Source organism: Trematomus bernacchii, unplaced genomic scaffold, assembly GCF_902827165.1.
Source record: "Trematomus bernacchii unplaced genomic scaffold, fTreBer1.1, whole genome shotgun sequence".
Classification (NCBI taxonomy): domain Eukaryota; kingdom Metazoa; phylum Chordata; class Actinopteri; order Perciformes; family Nototheniidae; genus Trematomus; species Trematomus bernacchii.
Genome location: NW_022988050.1, coordinates 33,147 through 53,776, shown reverse-complemented (window position 1 = coordinate 53,776; position 20,630 = coordinate 33,147). Strand labels below are relative to the sequence as shown.

General features: G+C 40.1%; 3 protein-coding genes and 1 non-coding gene across 6 annotated transcripts in view; 3 read left to right on the top strand and 1 right to left on the bottom strand.

The window, feature by feature from the left end:
* Window positions 1–608: 608 nt before the first annotated feature.
* Window positions 609–2,651, bottom strand: cby1 (chibby homolog 1 (Drosophila)). 3 transcript variants are annotated; one of them, XM_034119638.1, is made up of 5 exons: window positions 2,577–2,651; window positions 2,254–2,352; window positions 1,639–1,744; window positions 1,077–1,189; window positions 609–906 (listed from the first exon to the last, which is right to left on the bottom strand). In XM_034119638.1, exons 1-5 carry the CDS (start codon window positions 2,580–2,582, stop codon window positions 826–828), a joined length of 405 nt encoding a protein of 134 aa, XP_033975529.1. In that variant the 5' UTR covers window positions 2,583–2,651; the 3' UTR covers window positions 609–825. The 3 variants fall into 3 exon arrangements, with proteins under 3 accessions (XP_033975529.1, XP_033975531.1, XP_033975530.1); XM_034119640.1 differs by having other exon boundaries at window positions 2,487–2,644; XM_034119639.1 differs by having other exon boundaries at window positions 2,492–2,643.
* A 447-nt stretch (window positions 2,652–3,098) lies between these two features.
* Window positions 3,099–3,171, top strand: trnar-ccu. The gene has a single exon. It is a non-coding gene; the product is annotated as a tRNA-Arg (tRNA).
* Window positions 3,172–3,178: 7 nt separating this feature from the next.
* On the top strand, window positions 3,179–15,397 carry LOC117473951 (phospholipase B-like 1). Its single transcript, XM_034119918.1, is given in 13 exon segments — window positions 3,179–3,411; window positions 4,287–4,512; window positions 4,897–4,980; window positions 5,946–6,087; window positions 7,145–7,291; window positions 8,097–8,241; window positions 11,015–11,022; window positions 11,024–11,062; window positions 11,064–11,199; window positions 12,133–12,291; window positions 12,364–12,549; window positions 13,001–13,107; window positions 14,511–15,397. Coding segments are annotated over 13 exon segments (1,617 nt in total). The 5' UTR covers window positions 3,179–3,350; the 3' UTR covers window positions 14,688–15,397.
* An 844-nt stretch (window positions 15,398–16,241) lies between these two features.
* The window catches only part of kctd17 (potassium channel tetramerization domain containing 17), a 31,565-nt gene continuing 27,176 nt past the window's right edge, over window positions 16,242–20,630 (top strand). Inside the window, exons 1-2 of the mRNA XM_034118972.1 lie at window positions 16,242–16,509; window positions 16,547–16,721. Of these exons, the coding sequence (XP_033974863.1) occupies window positions 16,319–16,509; window positions 16,547–16,721 (366 nt within the window). The 5' untranslated portion in view covers window positions 16,242–16,318. The remainder of the gene's footprint in view (window positions 16,510–16,546; window positions 16,722–20,630) is intronic.

Here is a 20,630-nt window from a genome sequence, read left to right as displayed (position 1 = left end):
TGTTGCAAGATGTTGCAATCGTGTACAATAAACCTGCAATGTGCAATATAAATACTTTTTTGCAATTGTACTGGGCAATCATCGGTTTTATGTAAAAACAAACATGTTTTCAAATGTACCAACACTTTTATAATGTGTCAAGAACACCCTAATATGTTACTTATGTCACTTCTCGTTTTTAGCCATGGTTGTGTACTTATTTGTCTCCGTTTTGTTTCTATTGCTGTGTGCTGGTTGGTATGAAAGCATTTTGTTGAACAACCCTGTGTTGCATAATGACAATAATTGATCCTTGAATCCTTGATCACGCTGTTGTGATGATGATCAACAACAAAACATTGCTCAAGGTTCACTGATTTGCAAAAAGCCAGTTAGTGAACCCTGACAAAAACTTCTTTCCTGGAAACATTACTGCTCAAAAATGTTGTGGATTTTTCCTTATCTTTTTGTAAACGTGTCACTTGTTATCAATGAGTGATTAGGGTCATTTTCTAAAAGAGGCCATCAAAACAAATTGCGAACACACTGTGATGAATTTTAGAAAATACAGTATATACAAAACAAATCTTAAAAAGAAAATGTCGGCAAAAACTTGCCACACACATGTCAAAGATGTAGAAAATATGTTGTGTATTGAACAATTATGTTGATTCACATTTAAAGAAACAAGACAGAACAGATAGAGTCCTCATTAGGCAAAACATATGTTTGCACTTATGAGCAAATAAAAAACAAACAAATTAAGACTTTTTTTGTTTACATCGACAAACTGTAAACTCTGTGAATGAGGAACATTTCTATGATGGAGGCATCCGATCAGATTTGTCATTTCTTCCTTCGATGTTGAGTCTTTATATCTTCCACTTCTTTCTCAATCAGGTGGTACTCTACGGTAGTCTCTGTCAACTAGAGTGGAAAGATTACAAATCAGTTCATTTACGTATTACATTTTAACACATGTGAGCAGGCAGCATTATTACTGGGATTCACCTTTAATATGTTGCAAGAATGGTTCCTTCTTATACATATGGCTTCTTTAATGTTATAGTTATTTAAGGTCAAAGGTCAGTTCTTACCATGTCCAAGAGAATTTCAATCTTAAGTTTCAGGAGGTTGTTCTCTTCCTCGAGCTGTACGTTTTTTTTCTTAAGCCGCTGCACTTCCCTACCAGATGCATTCCCACCAGATTCTGGATCAACAAAAACAGAAAGAAAACAATTATTTTTGTGTACTTTTCAAAAAAACTTCAACCCCAAATTATCACTGGTATATGTTACCTCCCCCTGGGTTCCCTTGACTTTGTGAAAACACTTTGAATGACGAATCCAAAGAAAACGCTTGTACTGTATTCCCCTCTATTGGCATGCAAGAACAAAACCAGTTTCCTTCACAAATTGTGGTAAAAATGTGTATAACATTTGTCGTGTTGGGGGTGAGGTATACAGGTTCAAACCGCACTGCAGTCAGCATGTCGTTGTGTCCCTGGGCAAGACACTTCACCCCAAATTGCTCCTGTGGGGATTGCCCACAGTATTGAGTATGTAAGTCGCTTTGGATAAAGCGTCTAACAAGTGACATGTAATGTAATGGAAGCAGCCATTGTTATGGTCTGTATTTAGCAATGTCCAAACTCATTACCTGAGATCCACTGTCCATCTTCAAATTTCCAACTCTGACCTCCGAGGTTCATCACAGGAGGTCCGTACTCAAGGCCCAGCTCCACCTCTCTCGTCGAGCGATCCAACTTAAAGGGATGAAGGGTAGAAAACATAGTCAGTATGAGGAGGATAAAATAATGGTAAACAATAGATCAGTCTGAATGAACACCCAATGAAAAATAATTTAGAGCTGTAGCTCATTTAGCACAATCCACTCATTTGCTGTATCAAAACACGTTCATTATTTATCAGAAATCAGAATCAGAAAATTGCAAGTATGTTTACACATACGATGAATTTTCCTTGACGTATATGGTACATACAAACACACAGTTAAAGAAGATAAATATTAAGAAAAGCAACCAAAAAATAAAACAATTATAAAAACAATTAAAAAGATAGAGAAATATTTACATGAAATATAGATAAACCAAGCATTTTGTTTATCCCCTAGGGATCATAGTATTGTAAATAAGGGATCAAAACAAAATATAGGTATTGGTTCATTGTAATGCATCCATTCGTGCACATTATGAAAACTAGTGTCTTTAGCACAATGCTGCTGCAATAAAAACAGTATTTCCTCTTTACTCACCGTGTGAAGGCTGGACAGAGAAGCAGATTTGCGAGGTGGAATCTTCTTCGGACTGAACGTGCTCCCAAAGAGCGGCATCTTTAGGGATTTCTTAAGGTCCTGTATAAAACATCACACACCAATTGCAGTGTTAGTATTTATCCACAGTGCTGTAAATGTGTTTATCGTTGCCAAAGCTACACTATAGAGCTAATGCTAGTAGGCTAACACTCGCTAGCTACTCATAACATTACCTTACATGCAATTGAAAATGTCGACTGCTTCACAGCAGGTTGGTTAGTAGTTGTTTTGTCACTTAGAATATTTATATCTCATATATTTACCTCCATTAAGACTAGTTATTTAATTTGTCGACTCTCGTCTGCTGCAAACAAACCATACTTGCTACTGCGCACGCGTGGAACGTTCCATTTTGCATTAGGATAACACTCTGAAATACTGTACGGGTTTCATACAAAGCTTTTGGACTAAGCTTGCCAATACCAGCTTGATAACGATATTAAGAACATATTTCAGCGCTTGTGTTGGTTATCTATGACATTTTTGGGATATTCTAATAACCAAAGTCTTTAAACATCAAAATAAATACCCATATTTAGGTGAGATAATGGGACCATCCATGGAACGTAACTGCATCACCATGGAGATCGCGACGCTTGGACTTTCCACAAGCGTTTATATACCTTTTTCCTATACATATTAGTATTTTAGACAATTACAAATCTTATGTCAGAAACAGTACGAGTAAAAACATAGATTTATGCTTTCCATACAAAACATTTCCTTTGAATATCAATAATCTGTATAGTAATATAAAGAACTTAGGCCACGCCCATGAGTATGCCGCCCCAGTGGCCTAATGGATAAGGCACTGGCCTCCTAAGCCAGGGATTGTGGGTTCGAGTCCCATCTGGGGTGATCTGTTTTTCTTTTTTTCTGGGAAAAAGGAAACTGCCGAGAAGATGCGCGCTGTGTCAGAAAATGTGTGCAATTGAAAGGATCAGCCACCAGAAAATAAGCACCCCGTCGGTTCTTGAGAAATCGCGTTTCTGTGCTGAAATAAGAACATTTATTACCTAAATAACAGGCCAGCTAACATGGAGACCATTGAACTGTGCATGCTGCTGAGCACTTTGGCTGCATCGGTGCAAACTTACCGTGAGTAGCAGGTCCATGGCTGGTATGGAAATTGCAAAAACGATGTTTTTAATCAAATACAGTTTCACCTATGTTTACAAAATGCATTTTTTAAGTGTGTTCTCTTCTGCTGTATTTCGTTCTATTTGATTAGCGTTTAAAAGTGACTCAAATGTAATGACACATAATGCCCTTAAAGTACCACATTAATGGGCTATAATAGTCAAGCAATTAAATACTTTTTTATTTTAAAGACTTATTTTGTCAAGAACTCCTTTTATGTTGTATTGGTTTTGTCAATTAATCAATCTAATTATTATTAATAATTATATTTATTTTAAAATGGTAAATATATTTGACTTGAATCAGCATGAGGTTTATTTTAGAGTGGGTTTTTACATAAATGGTTTTGCTTTGGTGTATAATGGTGCATACATATACGTAATAAGGTAAATGAATATGGAAAAATAAGAGCAATTATTTACTAGAATTGTGAATAAATGAAATATTCTAATATTATTAAAAAAAATATGGAACAAATAAACAAGACGAAATGTAATTAAAATATGACAAATAACTGTGAAAAATATTTGTACAAAGAAATTCAATTCAAGTTTGACAAATTCAATTAAATATGACAAATAACAAAAAAAAAGGTATGGACAGGAAACATACATTTACAAAAAAGGAAATCCAATAAATGTATGACTGTGAATATCACAAAATATTACAATACTAAATATCTGAAATCAAGCAACACAAAATGTCTATATATTTGTATTACCAAGTTCTGTTTCTACCTATAGTTTATTCTAATGGTGTCATGACATTATCTTACATAATGAATGTTATCCAACTTCAACCCTGTGACCCTGCCCATCCTCCTCCGATGGTAGAGCTCCGAGAGGCCACCGTGTATTGGGACGCTGCCCAGAAAAGGGTACTCCTCAAGGAGGGGGTGATGGAGAGCGAGGGGGGGGCCTACGGGTTCTTCAATGACACCCTGCTGCTCTCGGGATGGGGCGTCCTGGAGATCTCTGCAGGTCATGGAGCAGGAAGTACGCAGGGAGACGAGACCACCTTCTTCCTGGCGGGGTACCTGGAGGGTTATCTCACTGCTGGGTGAGGGTCCCGGCTAATGAAATACCTCACACACAAACATGATTTCAAAATACAGGTACAATCATAAAACATGATGGATATATGTGCAATGGGAGACCCAGATAAACTATCCAAAGCCTTTGAATTTAGGGGGCCCAGACACTAATCAGAAAATATTTACAATATGTAGAATTGAAGAGAATTACTCCAAAAAGACGACCGTTTTACCTCGCAGGCGCTTGAAAACAAAAAATACATATGAAAGATGAGTTATGAGACTTTTAATGTATTTTGTTTGTTGTTTTATCCAATAAACATTACATGAGTATGCCTGGTTTACCTAATAACTACTTATGGTTTTACTTTAATGGTTTGATTCCAGCTTTTCTTCTTCTTTCTCTGCAGACAGATGTTCAGTCATTACTCCAACATGTACCCTCAGTTCCTGAAGGATGAGAAGGTTCTGAATCCTCTGAAAAGGTTTTTAAGGTACTGTTCACATGCATGGCTCATGATTAAACCTGTTGGTAGAGATGTGTCTGTCAGTGGCTTCATCTTCAGTTACAGTCGGTTTGGATCAGGGGCGTCAAACTCAAATACACAGTGGGCCAAAATAAAAAAATGGGTACTAGTCGAGGGCCGGACTGGTTCAATGTTTATTGCAAAACTTATTGAAATGAACTTATTGCACATATTAAACCTGGAACTAACAAAGCTTAAATTATTGCCTATAAAAACAACATTAAACATTAAATAATCAGTTGCATTCATTTCTTATGGCTCTATCTGCAGCTGAGTCATTTCTTATGATTACATTTTCAAAAAAACTATTTCCCTCAAAGAAAAAACCAAACATGCCCTGTTGTCGCAAGAAAGAAAGTGCAAAAAGAAACATCCATTGAACTCAGTGTGCTGCTCTGTGATGCTAGTTCAGATACTTGGCATCTCATCTTGGGTGCAAGTTCATCAATGTTTGGGGTCAGGCTCTGAGATGAGGAAGGTGTGCATGCAATATACCGGCGGGCCAGATCTAATAGTAATTAGAAATTATCCTGCGGGCCGAAATTAAATCCACCACAGGCCGGATTTGGCCCCCGGGCCTTGAGTTTGACATGTGTGGTTTAGATCAATTGATCAGAAAATAATTTGTGATAAATGTGTACAACTTAAATGAAAATGTATTATTATGAGTTTCCATGGAGGGTTAATGCTTTTTCAGTTTAGTTTTACATCTCAATAAATAGGTTTCCTTGTTGAAATACTCAATATCTGCAAGTTATCATATATTATTATAAATACTGAAGTAAATGACCCTGCTATATGGACAGTTCAAGACCACTGCTTCCATATAGGATGGGTTATGCAGAGTAACTTTCACAGTTGTGCCGTGCTGCGAACATGTGTGACAATTAAACATTTATTTGAAATGAATTCTCCATTTCCACTTCCCACAGCAAGCAGGACCAGTGGTCCAGAGAGCAGGTGAGGCTGAGGAGGCACAGCGACCCCCTCTGGAAACACCTGGGACTGATCCTGGCTCAGCTGGATGGTCTCCAGGCCGGAGCGGCACGCTGGGCCAAGAGCAAACACAGAGAGGTGTGTGTGGGAAGGGTAGATTAGATTCAACCCTCATTGTCATTGCAAGGACAGCGAAATGCACTTAGAATCTGAACAGCATTGCAATCATCATCATCATCATCATCATCATCATCATCATCATCATCATCATCATCATCATCATCATCATCATCATCATCATCATCATCATCATCATCATCATCATCATCATCATCATCATCATCATCATCAGCTTTATTGAAGAGACTCAAGGTCCATTTTTAAAAGACATACAACACTACCGATGTTTCCACAGAGGTGACTGGTATCGTACAGAACTGAGACAAGGATTTGACAGCAGCATAATGACACAATTAAGAGAAACATTCAATCGACAGATACATTTCATATTGATCAATCCAGTTTCATTTATTTGGCACAATATCACACGTTACACATATGTCTAATGGGCGAACTGCTGTCTTTAGACCCTAACCCTAACCTTAACCCAGCGCACAAAATACAAATCCCAAATAAACCCTTAAATTAACCGGGAAAAGATAATATCAATCTTGTATCTTGTGACGTTTCAACTTTTAACTTTCCTAACACACTTAGCGTACACCGTCTGGTCAGCTAGGATAGGGCTATAAACACATAGGCATTAGGCTCTTTCATAACAAAGTGTAAAGGTTTTCCCCCGGCTGGACAAAATGCATTATTAAGTAATAATATAAAAAGCAAAGAAACCACAATAAACCTCAGGGAGGGGAGACTAAAGAGGGGTCACTCTCCCAAATGTGTGTGTATACATAAGAAAAAGATAATACAATTACAATTACAGGTGAATTTACACAAATTATGTATCACTTAGACTCTTATGGCACTACTTCTATTCTAGTTTATTGTATTTACTTGCACTATTTTATCTGTTGTATTGTGTTGCTCTGTTGTAGGAGCCTGTGACCTAAGATTTTCATTGACATAACTACACTGTAGCTATGTACACATGACAATAAAAGCCTTGAATCTTGAATCTCAGAGTTGTCACAGTGTCATTTCATTAATCTCTGCCCCCCCCCCCCTTCCCTCTCAGCCTCTCTCAGCGTTCGCCCTGCAGTTTCTGAATGGCGTTGGCGACCTCCTGGATCTGGTCCCGGCTCTGACGCCTCGCTCCAACTCCTCCTCAGCGGCCGGCGCTCTCAGGACGCCGGGCATGGGCCACTGCACAGCTCTCATCAAGGTCAGGAGGAGCTCATTTGGCTGCAGCTGAGAGGAGGGCGCACTTGAGAAGACTAATTAGTTTTATTGTGGTTGATTTGCTTGTTTTTCTCGTGTGAAGTGTGAGTGAAAGGCCAATGGGAGGAGGATATTTCCAACCCTCTGAATTTAATGTGTTTAAAGGGGCCCTATGATGCTCATTTGAATTACTAACAAAAAATTGCTAAACAAAGCACTTATATACTAACAAAGCACTTATATACTAACAAAGGACTGGCTTATCTAAAGCCAGTTGAGTAGCACTTGAAATGTTTCGGCTCTATGAAACCTGATGTACTTATATGATTCTGTTTTCTTCAAGTTTGTATCTTCTTGGTCGAATGCACTTATTGTAAGTCGCTTTGGATAAAAGCGTCAGCTAAATGCAATGTAATGTTCATCTTTGTATTTAGTGTCTCTACTGGGACATGTCTCCATGCTTTAATGTTCAAAAAGCTCTTTATTTTTCTCATACTGCCTGTGCTGCAGCACCTCTTTTCACCCTCTGTCTGAAACCAGAGCCCAGTCTGCTCTGATTGGTTAGCTGGCCGGCTCTGTTGTGATTGGTCCACCGCTTAGAGATGTCCCGCCCCTTAGCCTATCACGTACAATGTGTTGGAGCGCTAGCCAATAGAAGCGTGAGTGTTATATAGTGATCAACTATGTTCAGGAAGTAAACAAAGGAGTCCAATTGGAAAAAAACAAAGCTTTTACATTAACAGTAAAGTACAATCATTACATTACTTAAGAGCAGTGAAATAGTATTATTATCATTCTCCGTGTCTAAGGTTCTTCCGGGCTTTGAGAACCTGCTGTTCGGACACTCCAGCTGGTATACGTACGCAGCCACCATGCGCATCTACAAACACTGGGACTTCAGGGTGTCCGACACACACACCGCCACTGGGAAGATGTCCTTTAGCAGCTACCCTGGTACGTACATGCACGCACGCACGCACGCACGCACGCGCACACACACGGAAGATGTCCTTCAGCAGCTACCCTGGTACACACACACACACGCACGCACGCACGCACGCACGCACGCACGCACGCACGCACGCACGCACGCACGCACGCACGCACGCACACACACACACACACACACACACACACTACAGTCTCACTTTCTCCTAGTTAATTGAATTTTCTGATTAAGGGTTAACTATGTCATTGCAATTAAGGCATTGTCATTGTCTAACATTGGTGCCTTGAAGTATTTATTGATTGTTGCATTTGCATGTATCCTTTTCTAAAGAGCACCTCACTATCTTGTTTCAAGTACAGGAAGAGCTTAGTGAAGATAGCAAAGTAAATTATAATAAATACAGAAAATGTAAAAATTCTGAATTTAGATAAATGTATTTCATGCAACCACTGACTGAGTTCAAAATAGCATTTTTTATATATTTTGAAGTCCCTGGCTTGCACGTATAAAGAATCATAAAATATTGAGAGTGGTATCATGGTGCAAGTTAAATGCAAAGGAATGAAGCTTTCTTATAAAAGCCCTGAGCTGAGGTGAACTGCTGTCCTTAATCCGCAGTTTTATTTTCATCTTGGGAAAAAATCAAATGCATAGAGGATTTAACCTTAATCCTCATTGTGCATTCTCTACTGAACGTCATTCTTCTGCTAAGCACACAGCTTAGTAAGTCAAGGACGGGGAAACGTGTGTACAAAACCCAGTTATGATGAAATGCAGTAATTTTGAGAGTCATTTTGCAAAGTTTTCCCGAGTGATGCAGCCCATAAAATCCTCTTGCAGTCTTCATTGCTATCAGAAGAAAGGTGATTGAATGCACTATTTTTAGAGGCTTACAGGCCAAAGAATGTCACATCACTGTATTAAAACAGAGAGATGAAATGCAACGCAAACACTGGAGTAGTGTGTGACCGTCTGCTGCCTTCTTAAGCTGCTTTCTGTCTGACAATGTGAAATATTTAACACACACAGCAGGTCAGAGCCAGCAGAACAAGAAAATATGCAATACTTTAGGTGGAAATATTCCTATGACTAGAATTTACATTATTAATAGCTGCAGCAGTATTGTAGATTCATTATTAATAGTAGGCACAGCTGAAAAAGAAGAAAATAGTTATGGTAGTTCAAAGATTTTTGAATTGTTGTTATGCTGTCCAGGACATTTCCTTTCCTGCGAAGAGACGCCGTACAGAGAGTCCATTTTATATATCTCTATAATGAGGTGTCAGGACCTCGACACAAACTGATGAACCCAAATGCACGACCCAGAGACAAAGTCTTGAATGTAACAACATATATTTTAATTCCAATGATCAGGAAACCCCTCTTAACAGAGTCGGTGCTGGAATAAACAAAAAGCACTCACAAGGAAGAAAAAACTAAGCATAACAAAAGGAGAACTTGAGAAAAAACGTAAGCCTACAAAAATCAAAATAACAAAACCTGACATGAGAGAACGCAATCCTTTCTGAGCTGAGGCTTGGCACGACCATTCGGGGAAACAAACAAGACTAACTGACACAGGACAGGGGAGAGACAGGACTATTTAAACATGAGGTGAGTGGGAAACAATCAGAGGCGGGGCAGACACTGATCATGGCGGGAAAAACACACAAGGGGAGGAAGACACAGGGCCTGAAATGAAAGACAAGAGGTAAGTACAAAATAAAACAGGAAATGACAGTCAAAATACATAAACATAACGAGATACCAGTGGCGAACCGTGTCTATCACAACTGGACACACACACTAAAAAAATTACATCGATTTTTTGTTTGTTTTATCTGAGTGTTCCAGGGTATTCTCTGAATACCTTGAAGGCCCTGACGGTTCGCCACTGCGAGATACAACATGAGGGGTGCTGCTGCATTTTTTTAAGAGACTAGCGGCAGGACTCCAATTGGAGAAGTGAACATGAACACTGATTATGAATGATTCCTTCAACCCTTAATCAGGAAAAGTAATTATTGGACCCATTTCTCACAAGCAACCAATCTTTGGCAAACGCTGACACTAAAATGACATTTTTCAGACGGACAAATTAACTTGGTTTGAGACCAATTTGTTTGGCAAATCTGGAAACAAGGTGCTAAAAGTTAGGTTAAGTGGGTCAAACATAAGCTAACGTCAACTCACGTTCGCAAACACTTCAGCTAGGTCATTTTTTTCAATGCTCAAGATGTAAATATCTATTGCTAGCAAAATAAGATATTAATAAATTAGACCAAGCCCGCAAGGAAGACAGGAAGTGTGTTGGGGAAATATTTTCCTAGGCCCATAACTTTGACCCAGTGTATCAGTTTGTACTGCCCTCACTGAGCACAGGCCTGCAACCTTGGGTGCTGTGTTCTCAGTGTTTTGTCTCCCTATTCCTGCCTGTTGGCGTCAGCTCATAGAGGTGTTATGGATTTATCTTGTTATGCACAATGTTGATTATTCTCTCAGAACCAGCTAAATACATGGGTCTGGGGTATAGAGATCTTCAGAATTGGTTTGGTAACCGCTGTGTCACCTCGTGGCACACGATATGTCTTGTGAATTCTCCCGCCGAAGCTCCAAATAAACCATCAGAGTTTGCCATCAAAGTTCCTGCTCTCCTCGTGTCTCTCTGAGTCCTGTCTCCATTGCTTCAGAAGTTTCCATCACAATGTGGATTCCATTTTGTAACCATTGGCAACCAATTCTAAGGTGATAGCCTCTGAACCTACTCCTCTCCTGCAGGCTTCCTGAATGTCTCTGGATGATTTCTACCTGCTGGGCAGTGGCCTTCCTGATGACCCAGACCTCCATCGGGCTCTTTAACTCCTCCCTCTTCTCCCTGATTGGTCCTCACAGCCTGCTGACCTGGCAGAGGGTCCGCCTCGCCAACATCCTGGCTCTCAGCGGAGAGGAGTGGGCGCACATCTGTCTTCCAAATACAGACTCGGGGTGAAAGGATGTCGAAGGAAGGGAATGGGAATGGATGGATAAGATATATAGATATATAAGATAGATAGATAGTAGATATATAGACTAGGCACTAGATAGATAGCTAGTAGATGATCTGATTAGACTAGCTCGATAGCTAGATAGATAGATAGTAGAGGGATAGATACGATAGATCGCTAGATAGCTCGCTCGCTCGCGAGCTCGCTCGCTCTATCGCGGCTCGCTCGCTCGCTCGCTCGCTAGCTCGTGGTCGCTGGCTCCTCGCTCTCGCTCGCTCGCTCGCTCGCTCGCTCGCTCTCGCTCGCGGGCTCGCTCGCTCGCTCGCTCGCTCACTCGCTCGCTCGCCCGCCCGCCCGCCCGCTCGCTCGCTCGCTCGCTCGCTCGTCCGGCCGCTCGCTCGCTCGCTCACTCGCTCGCTCGCTCTCTCGCTCTCTCGCTCGCGGGCTCGCTCGCTCGCTCGCTCGCTCGCTCGCTCGCTGGCTCGCTGCTGCCTCGCTCGCTCGCTCGCTCGCTCGCTCGCTCGCTGGCTCGCTCGCTCGCTCGCTCTCTAGCTCGCTCGCTCGCTCGCTCGCTCGTCTCTCGCTGGCTCGCGGCTCGCTCGCTCGCTCGCTCGCTCGCTCGCTCGCTCGCTCGCTCGCTCGCTCGCTCTCTCGCTCGCTCGCGGGCTCGCTCGCTCGCTGCTGCTCGCTCGCTCTCGCTCGCTCGCTCGCTCGCTCCTCGCTCGCTCGCGGGCTCGCTCTCTCGTCGCTCGCTCGCTCGCTCGCTCGCTCGCTCGCTGGCTGGCTCGCTCGCTCGCTCGCTCGCTCGCTCGCTCGCTCGCTGGGCTAGATAGATAATAGATAGATAGCTCGATCGCTCGCTAGATTCTTTTAGTAGTAACTGTTCCATGTGTCTTGATCCAGGAAACAGAGTTCTCTTCTGTGTTTTAGGTACCTACAACAGTCAGTACATGGTGGTGGACCTGAACCGTGTTTCTCTGGGTCGCAGGATAAGAGACGGAGCGCTCACTGTGGTGGAGCAGATTCCTGGGAAGGTGATGCACTCGGATCAGACTCAAGCTTTACGCAGAGGTAAGGAACTAAACGTTCATAAATCCAGAGGTTTTCAGGTGGTCATTTGTCTGTTTCCTCAACGTTTTGCAGGTTATTGGCCGTCCTACAACATACCATTCCACGAGGAAATCTACAACCTGAGTGGGTACAGTGCAATGTGGAAGAGATACGGAGAGGACTTCTCTTACGACCTCTGCCCTCGAGCTAAAATCCTCCGCAGGGACCAGGCCAAGGTGTTCGACCTCAGCTCCCTCAAACACATCATGAGATACAACAGTAGGTGTTACAAAAACTCTTGCATTCTTCAAATCGTACATAATATCTTGAATTTAGAGGGAAAGAAGCACAGAGAGAAAAGTGAGAAAATAAAAATCTCATTTAAAAGTCTAGATTAAATAATATCTTTCCAATTTTTTACGATTTATAGTATTTATAAGAAAAGGTTTTGGCAGGTTTTCATTTTGTAGTACTTGTGTGTTTTACTTATAATTTAATATGAAACATTATCCTGGTAAAAACCTTTTTACCCACCTGTTTTTAATTCATCAACCCATCAAAACCAAACTATTTCAATCATATTTAGATCTAAAATGGATGATCACACTTTTATTTTCACACGTCTTCTGTACAAAAGGCTTCAGTGATGTGGTAGAAAGCACACACACAAAAATCAGGACATTAAAAGACTTTCAGGTGCATAATAAATGTCAGACACACTCTGTTTCAGACTACAAGAGGGACCCCTACTCTAAAGGCCATCCGTGTAAAACCATCTGCTGCCGAAATGACCTGAGACCACGGAGACCGCGTCCTGGAGGATGCTACGACACAAAGGTCAGAGGTCATCAGCACAGAATCAGGTTTCTGATATATACTGTAAAACTGATTATGCTGACATGTTTACAGGTACATTCAGGTAGGAATATAGCTTTGGCTATAGACATGAGTTTTATTTAATATTATAAAGTCATAGTTAAAAAGGGACCATACTAAAACTATTCAAAAGATGATTAATGCCAGATTTAACTACAAGTCAACTTCCATTCTCTTTCCTGGAGCCGGGTAAACACAAAGACAATGCTAATAGTCTGTCCACAGAAATAAAAACAACTGTCACAATACAACCAACGCTAGCACACGATCACAGCTACAATAGGTGTCTACCAGGGACCTCACACACATCACAACACACACACACACACACACACACACACACACACACACACCACACACACACACACACACACACACACACACACACACACACACACACTCACACACACACACACACACACACACACACACACACACACACACACACACACAGTAATCAAAGAGGTCTGAGTTTTGCATATCGTATGATCACTGGGCTACCCTGACTGAAAGCTAATATGGAAATTAGTTTGTTTCTTTTAAGCTTTGTTCAGTGGCTTTTCCACTTTAAAGGGAAACACTGAATCCTTTCATTTCTGGTTTTAAAAAGGTCAAACTGTATTTGATGAGCAGTTTTAAAATGTCATGGAACAAACATTGGTTGTAACCAAACGTTATATAAAGTATTCAAGGTCATGTGAACTAGGTTTGGTGACGAATACCTAGAGTCTCAATCTCCTCTAACTATACAGCAGGCGATATACTTAAAAGTAAAAGTAAAATAATGCAATAGACAAAATAATTAAATGATGTTAAAGGAGTAAGAACAGTAGAATAAGATAAAACACAATGTAAAAACTTTTAAATAAAAAATACTGTTTACTGTAATCAAATGTAAATATTTGGATATAAGGACGATAAACAGATGTGCTAATCAAAGTCAAGTCAAAGTCAACTTTATTGTCAATCCTTCAGTTTGTGTGTACAGACAGAGACATCGAAATACCGTATACAAAAACAAATATATATAAAAATATGTATGCAAATATGTATATAGCTATATATACACAATCAAAGACACATTTAGACATATGCACACATTAAGACCTAAATAAAACACAACAATCAATATATACAAAATAACAGTCACTTCAATATCTTTGAGAATGTACATTAGTGCAAGACTGTCCATAGCAGCGTAAAATGTGAATTATTGACATAACATATGTGAGTTGAAGGGTTTTCGATGACTTATTGGCAACATAAATGTCTTAACGGATGTCTATTTAATATTAAAACCATATGAAATGAGCCAACTTTCCTGCTATAACTCCCTCCTCCTCCTCTCCTCTCTCATGGTGCAGGTGACAGATTACCAGATGGCGGTCCAGCTGGCGGCGGAGGCAGTAAACGGCCCCACGACGCAGGGGGGTCTGCGCCCGTTCTCATGGCAATCATTCAACCTCACCTCCCATCATGGCCTCCCACACACCTACGACTTCCCCTTCGTCACTATGAGACCAACACTGCATCATCCCTGAGAGCACAGAGACAGAACATATAGAAGCAAATCCAAGAATATGTCGTGCTTTCCTGGTCAAATCAGGAATAACTGTTTGTGGCAACACTGAACAAATCAGATCGGTTTATTACCAAGTAGATTTACACATACGAGGAATATACAATGCTTTGGTTTAAATGGTGCGTACAAAGACACCGAAATTATAAAAGATATTTTAAAAATATGTGAGCAACTGAGTACAGTCAAAATAAAATAGAATATCACAAATACTATATTCAAAGTGGAACGATGAGAAGGTTTAAAAGGTTGTAGTGTGGAGCAGAAATCTGCAACATGTGCAAAGGGTTGTGCAGGATTTGCAATATTACAAAGTTTGGTTCGCATGATGTGCATTCATGTAATGTTTTTATGGGTTGGATAATAGTCACAAAATTGGAAAACTGTCCCTGTGAGAGAGAGAGCTGCAGAAATGAGTCCTAAAACTGGGAAGTTAGTTAGCATTTTAGCACTTTTGGTTGATATTCTTTTATGTATTTTTGGTTAAAAGCCTGAGATAAGGTCTCTGTTAACACATGCTAGCTTCTGGGATTGGACTACAAACAATATGTAATCTCTGCAGAAGTCCAAGTATAAATACAACTAAAAACAATGGGAATTGAATGGTTAAGATTATGGCCATCAGAATGTATTTGTTTGTTGTTTTAAACTCTATGCAATGTTTCCTCAGGTTTAAACAGTGTGTAACAAAATGATCTAATACAAATAAAATCTTTATATATTTCAGTAAAGTGTGTTGCATTTTCTTATTTATTTAGTATGCAGAATAGTTATACAATAGACGACAATACACATTATTGTCTTGGTCAAGCTAGTCAAAGAGCACTTTAGCAAAACCTAAAAATTATACAAATTTCAAAATAAAACGTTTGAAATATTATTTAATAACAAAACAAATGCTAAAATTAAACAGTATTTCTTGAATATGTTTGATACAAAATATCCCATCAGGTTGGTATTGGTCGGTTCAGTTGTGTTCCGGTCTGTTGGTTGATCTATCTTCATGAGAAATAAAGAAAATAAATTAAATTCAACCAGTCAAACCGTATACAGTCATGATCACTAGAATGGGTTTTACTTTCCACTGTCATACACTCTTATGTTATCTAAATACAGGTTAGATTGCCGCCCAAACTGCTTAAAGGTCCCCTATTATACTGTCTTTCATCAATATATTATAGGTCTCAGATATATCCAGAACATGTCTCTGTTTGGCTCCAAACACCAAACAGATTATTGCAGCATCCCATAATCCCTCTGTTTCAGCCTGTTTATTTTTCCTGAAACGTTCAGAGTGTCTTTACACAGAGGGGACACATGTGATGTATAAAAGACATGAAAAAGTGGATTTTGCATAATATGTTGACCTTTAAAATGCAATATTGTTTTTATATGTTAGGAGTACAACCGTTTAGAGCTTTTATTTTTGATAAGTATTTCCCGGATGTGCTGTATCTCACTCCCTCTCTAACTTCACATTGTGGGCGGAGCTTATCCACTCTCCTCCTAACGGACAGAAGTCTCGGAGCAGCAGCGGGCTCTCACCGTCCTCCTCTCCCAGGCTTCCTCGCTCCTTCTGCGGCTCTTTTCCTGATGGCAACGCCGGCGGACGACCCGCGGGAAACGGAGGACGTCGTCGTAGCGCTGTCGACGCACCAACACCACCACTTACAGAACAGCAACAGCAACAACAATAACAATAATAACAACAACAAAGACAGTGAAGCAGGGGACAGCACGACGACGTCCAGCACCGGGAGCACGGAGCCCAGAGGCGGGAGCACGGAGCTCGGAGGCGGGGAGCACGGAGCCTGGATGCGGGGTTCAGAGCCTCGGTAACGGGTCCGTGCTCAGCCCCAGCGGGGGAAATAACGGGAAATGGGTCCGGTTGAACGTGGGCGGCACCGTGTTCCTCACGACCAGGCAGACCCTCCTCAAGGAGCAAACCTCGTTCCTGTACCGGCTGTGTCAGCAGCAGGACCTGCACTCAGACACCGTGAGTTACACAAGAAATTAAACTAACCTGGAGTTTTATTTATCAACTTGAGACGATGGGCTTTTGTGCACAGAAGAAGTCTTTTTTGGTTGTGTTAACAAGTCAGACTATTAGTTATGTGTTATTATAATTAGTTAGTGAAACCCATCCCTGTTAAACAATCAGACTATTATTTGTTTCATGTAACAGTGTGTGGTATTAAGTGATTAGCTAGCATTGACATTTTCTTAATTTCTTCAGAGGTGAAGGTAGTATTCAGATGCTTTACTTGACTACAAGTAACAATACATTATTGTCAAAATACTTAATTACAATTATAATGTACAAGTAAAAAGCCCTGATTCAAATCTGATTTTGTTTTAAAGTTATCATTGTAACACCCCTCCATGTTAACCAATTTTACAATTATTGATTTGTATAACAGTGTGTGGCATTTAGTGGTTAGCTACAGGGTTCTTACGGTCATTGAAAACCTGGAAAAAGTCAAAATGCTAATTCCAAGCCCTGGAAAAAATTATGGAAAAACAATATTTTTCCCTAAGTTTTTGGAAAAGTCATGGAAATGTAACTAAAGTTGCATCAAATATAATTTATATTTGATCTAATCGCCGAATAGTAATACTATAATGATAATAAATACTGTATCGTATAGTAATGAAACGTAAAATGGCATTTAACTGACGAGGTATTTTGCTGGTGAGAAATGTTAGTTGCTTTTAGTCGTGTAGAAGCTAGTAAGCCTACTATTTGATTTGTTTTAGATAGGCACAACCTGTTTCATATGCAGACCCTTATTTTCCTGTTCCATGTTAAAATAAAACAATTTCCAGTGGTACCTGCTGAGAAAGAGTAATGTTTTTGGTCATCGGAAAATTAGGTAAAGGTCATGGAGAAGTCCATTGAAAATCATTGGTGAAAAAGTGTATGAGGTGTAAAGTAACTAAGTTACATCACTCAAGTATGGACTAAGTGGTGGGAGGAAGATGTTTTACTTTAGTAGAAGTACCAAAACATTATTAACCTCTCTAATAATTATGTGTTATAACTGTGTGTGGCATTTAGTGGTTAAGCTAACAGCAGTGGTGTAAAGTAACTAAGTACATATACTCAAGTACTGAAACAAGTATTTAGGTGCTTACTTGAGAAAAAAGTACCAGTACATTATTGTAGTATAGTATAGACATACTTTATACAATGGACACGTGTGCTAAATTTAAAAGATGTTAGGGACAGAATTCCCTAAATAATTAAGACTAAAGCAGTAAGTAGTACCAATACAATATTAAACGTAATAAAGCAATCTAAACGTAATACAAATAAAATATAAACCTACCAAACAGAGACTGTACGGCAGGGCTATTCAATTGGCGCCCGCGGGCCAAATCCGGCCCCGGGGTGATATTTACTGGCCCTTTGAGTATAATGTTAAAAAGTAATCTACTTTTTTAAAAGTTTTTTTTTGGGCCAGAGTGCCTTTATTCCAGAGAGGGTGTTACGTTGAGAAATAGAAGGGGAAGACATTGCCTGAAAACTTCTGCGGGCTTGGGTTTCGAACCACCTACTAGCTACTGTAGTGACAACCCACCTAGCTAGCTACTGTAGTGACAACCCACCTACTAGCCTACTGTAGTGACAACCCACCTACTAGCTACTGTAGTGACAACCCACCTACTAGCTACTGTAGTGACAACCCACCTACTAGCTACTGTAGTGACAACCCACCTGCTAGCTACTGTAGTGACAAACCCACCTACTAGCTACTGTAGGTGACAACCCACCTACGATCTACTGTAGTGACAACCCACCTACTAGCTACTGTAGTGACAACCCACCTACTAGCTACTGTAGTGACAACCCACCTACTGGCTACTGTAGTGATAAACTGTCATTTATTGCATCTCTGCATGAATGATTAGATAATTTCACCTAAATTAAATCAAATTAAATGATGTTGATGTTAAATTAAACACAATATATGCACTCCACTATGCTGTTGTAGTATTTACTGTATCTGAAGCTCTCATATGATTGCTCATATTTCAAGCCATCTTTTTCCCGGCCCCTTGCTTTGGATCATTTTCATCAACCGGGCCCCCATTCCAAACTAAATTGAATAGCCCTGCTGTACGGTATAATAATGTTAGATAACTGTGGCACTAGGATGTGGTTATCCCTTAATAAGGTGTTGCAGTAGTCTTAAAGGACCTTAACTGCAGTATCTGTGTTCCTTTCTCAAAACCTATTACTACAACTCTGTTATGCCCCGGAAATGCATCCCTGCAGCACTAATGACCAGCTCATATACTGTGGCCTGTGTGTGTGTGTGTGTGTGTGTGTGTGTGTGTGTGTGTGTGGTGTGTGTGTGTGTGTGTGTGTGTGTGTGGTGTGTGTGTGTGTGTGTGTGTGTGTGTGTGGGGTGTGTTGTGTGTGTGTGTGTTGTGTGTGTGTGTGGTGTGTGTGTGTGTTGTGTGTGTGTGTGTTTGTGGTGTGTGTGTGGTGTTGTGTTGTGTGTGGTGTGTGTGTGTATGTATGCATCATTCTGTGGTGTGAAATGCCTGGGTCAGATGGATGAACACGTGCCTCTTCTTCTGCAGGGAGCTTCTCAGTCAGTAAGCTGTACAGCTGGCATCCTATGTAGAGAGAGAGAGAGAGGGATGTATTATGTGTTTCCCAGTCACATGTACGCTGAACACACTCATGAATGATGCAGATTTCTATATGCTGCAGCTGGTGACACACGTGTGTGTGTATGTGTGACAGTAAGAGAGAAGAGGGTATGAACTTCCCTTCAGTCTGGAGTCTCTAACTGTAGGCTGACATTTATGTGCTCTTATCTTTCAAATGTCAAGTGTAAAAACATTGGGAATAGGCGGAGGAGGATATGGATAAAATGTCCAGTCATGGTATATGGGCACGGTACCAATACATGTGGATTATTACCTTTTACTTCATCGGTCTTTAAAAGAAGGATCTGACTAATTATTGTTTAATAATCTATGTTTTTTTTTTTCGGATTTAGTCGGAAAATACAGATTACAACAGCATGAATCCAAACATATTTTTAGCAACAATATAAGAAAAAACCTGTAAGCAGTTTAATAAAACACATCATTGATTATTCTAACTGTTGCTCATGAATCCACATGCTATCACAAACATGGGCTAAATTACATGATAGCGGGCCAACTAGTTAGCTCTGCGTTATTATTTTACTAATTAAGTAATACCTTGTCAACACCAATTCAAAAAATTTTATTTGCAGATTACTCCACTAACAAATATTGGGTATTCCCAGAATCAATTAATTTTTTAGAAATACTAACTTCTCAGTTTGTTTATTTATTTAATATTGTTTACATTACTTTTTTATTTATTTTTTCTTCTTATTTCTTTCATCGTATGGGCGGATGAATTATTATTTTCAGCCCTGGAAATTGCCTTTGTAATATTTGTATTGGTGTATATTAGGGATGGGAATTTTGAAAGCAAAACCGATTAAAAAAAAATGTGGGAAAGATCTTTACAAAAAAAATAAAATACATGTTCAAATAAGTATAGAAACCAAGTCGAATTTGTCAAATGTATTGAACTGGTGATCACAGTTTGAAACAGTTGACAGCTATAGGCCTACAGCTTCATGCTTAAAACATAACTTGGTTTTAAATGAAAGATGGGATCATACACGAACAACATAACGGGTTAGGGTAACGTAACCCTATTACAACAGAGATCAACACCTAGTAACAGGGCCTATGCACAGAATGCAGCTATCAATACTCATTCTTGTTTAAGAATATGAGCATGTCTACTCAGGGGAGAGGCGGGTGCGGAGACGATTCACAATCAGGCCAGCTGTAGAGAAGACCCTCTCAGCTGGGAATTTTGGGCATAAGATGAGGTTTGAGTCTG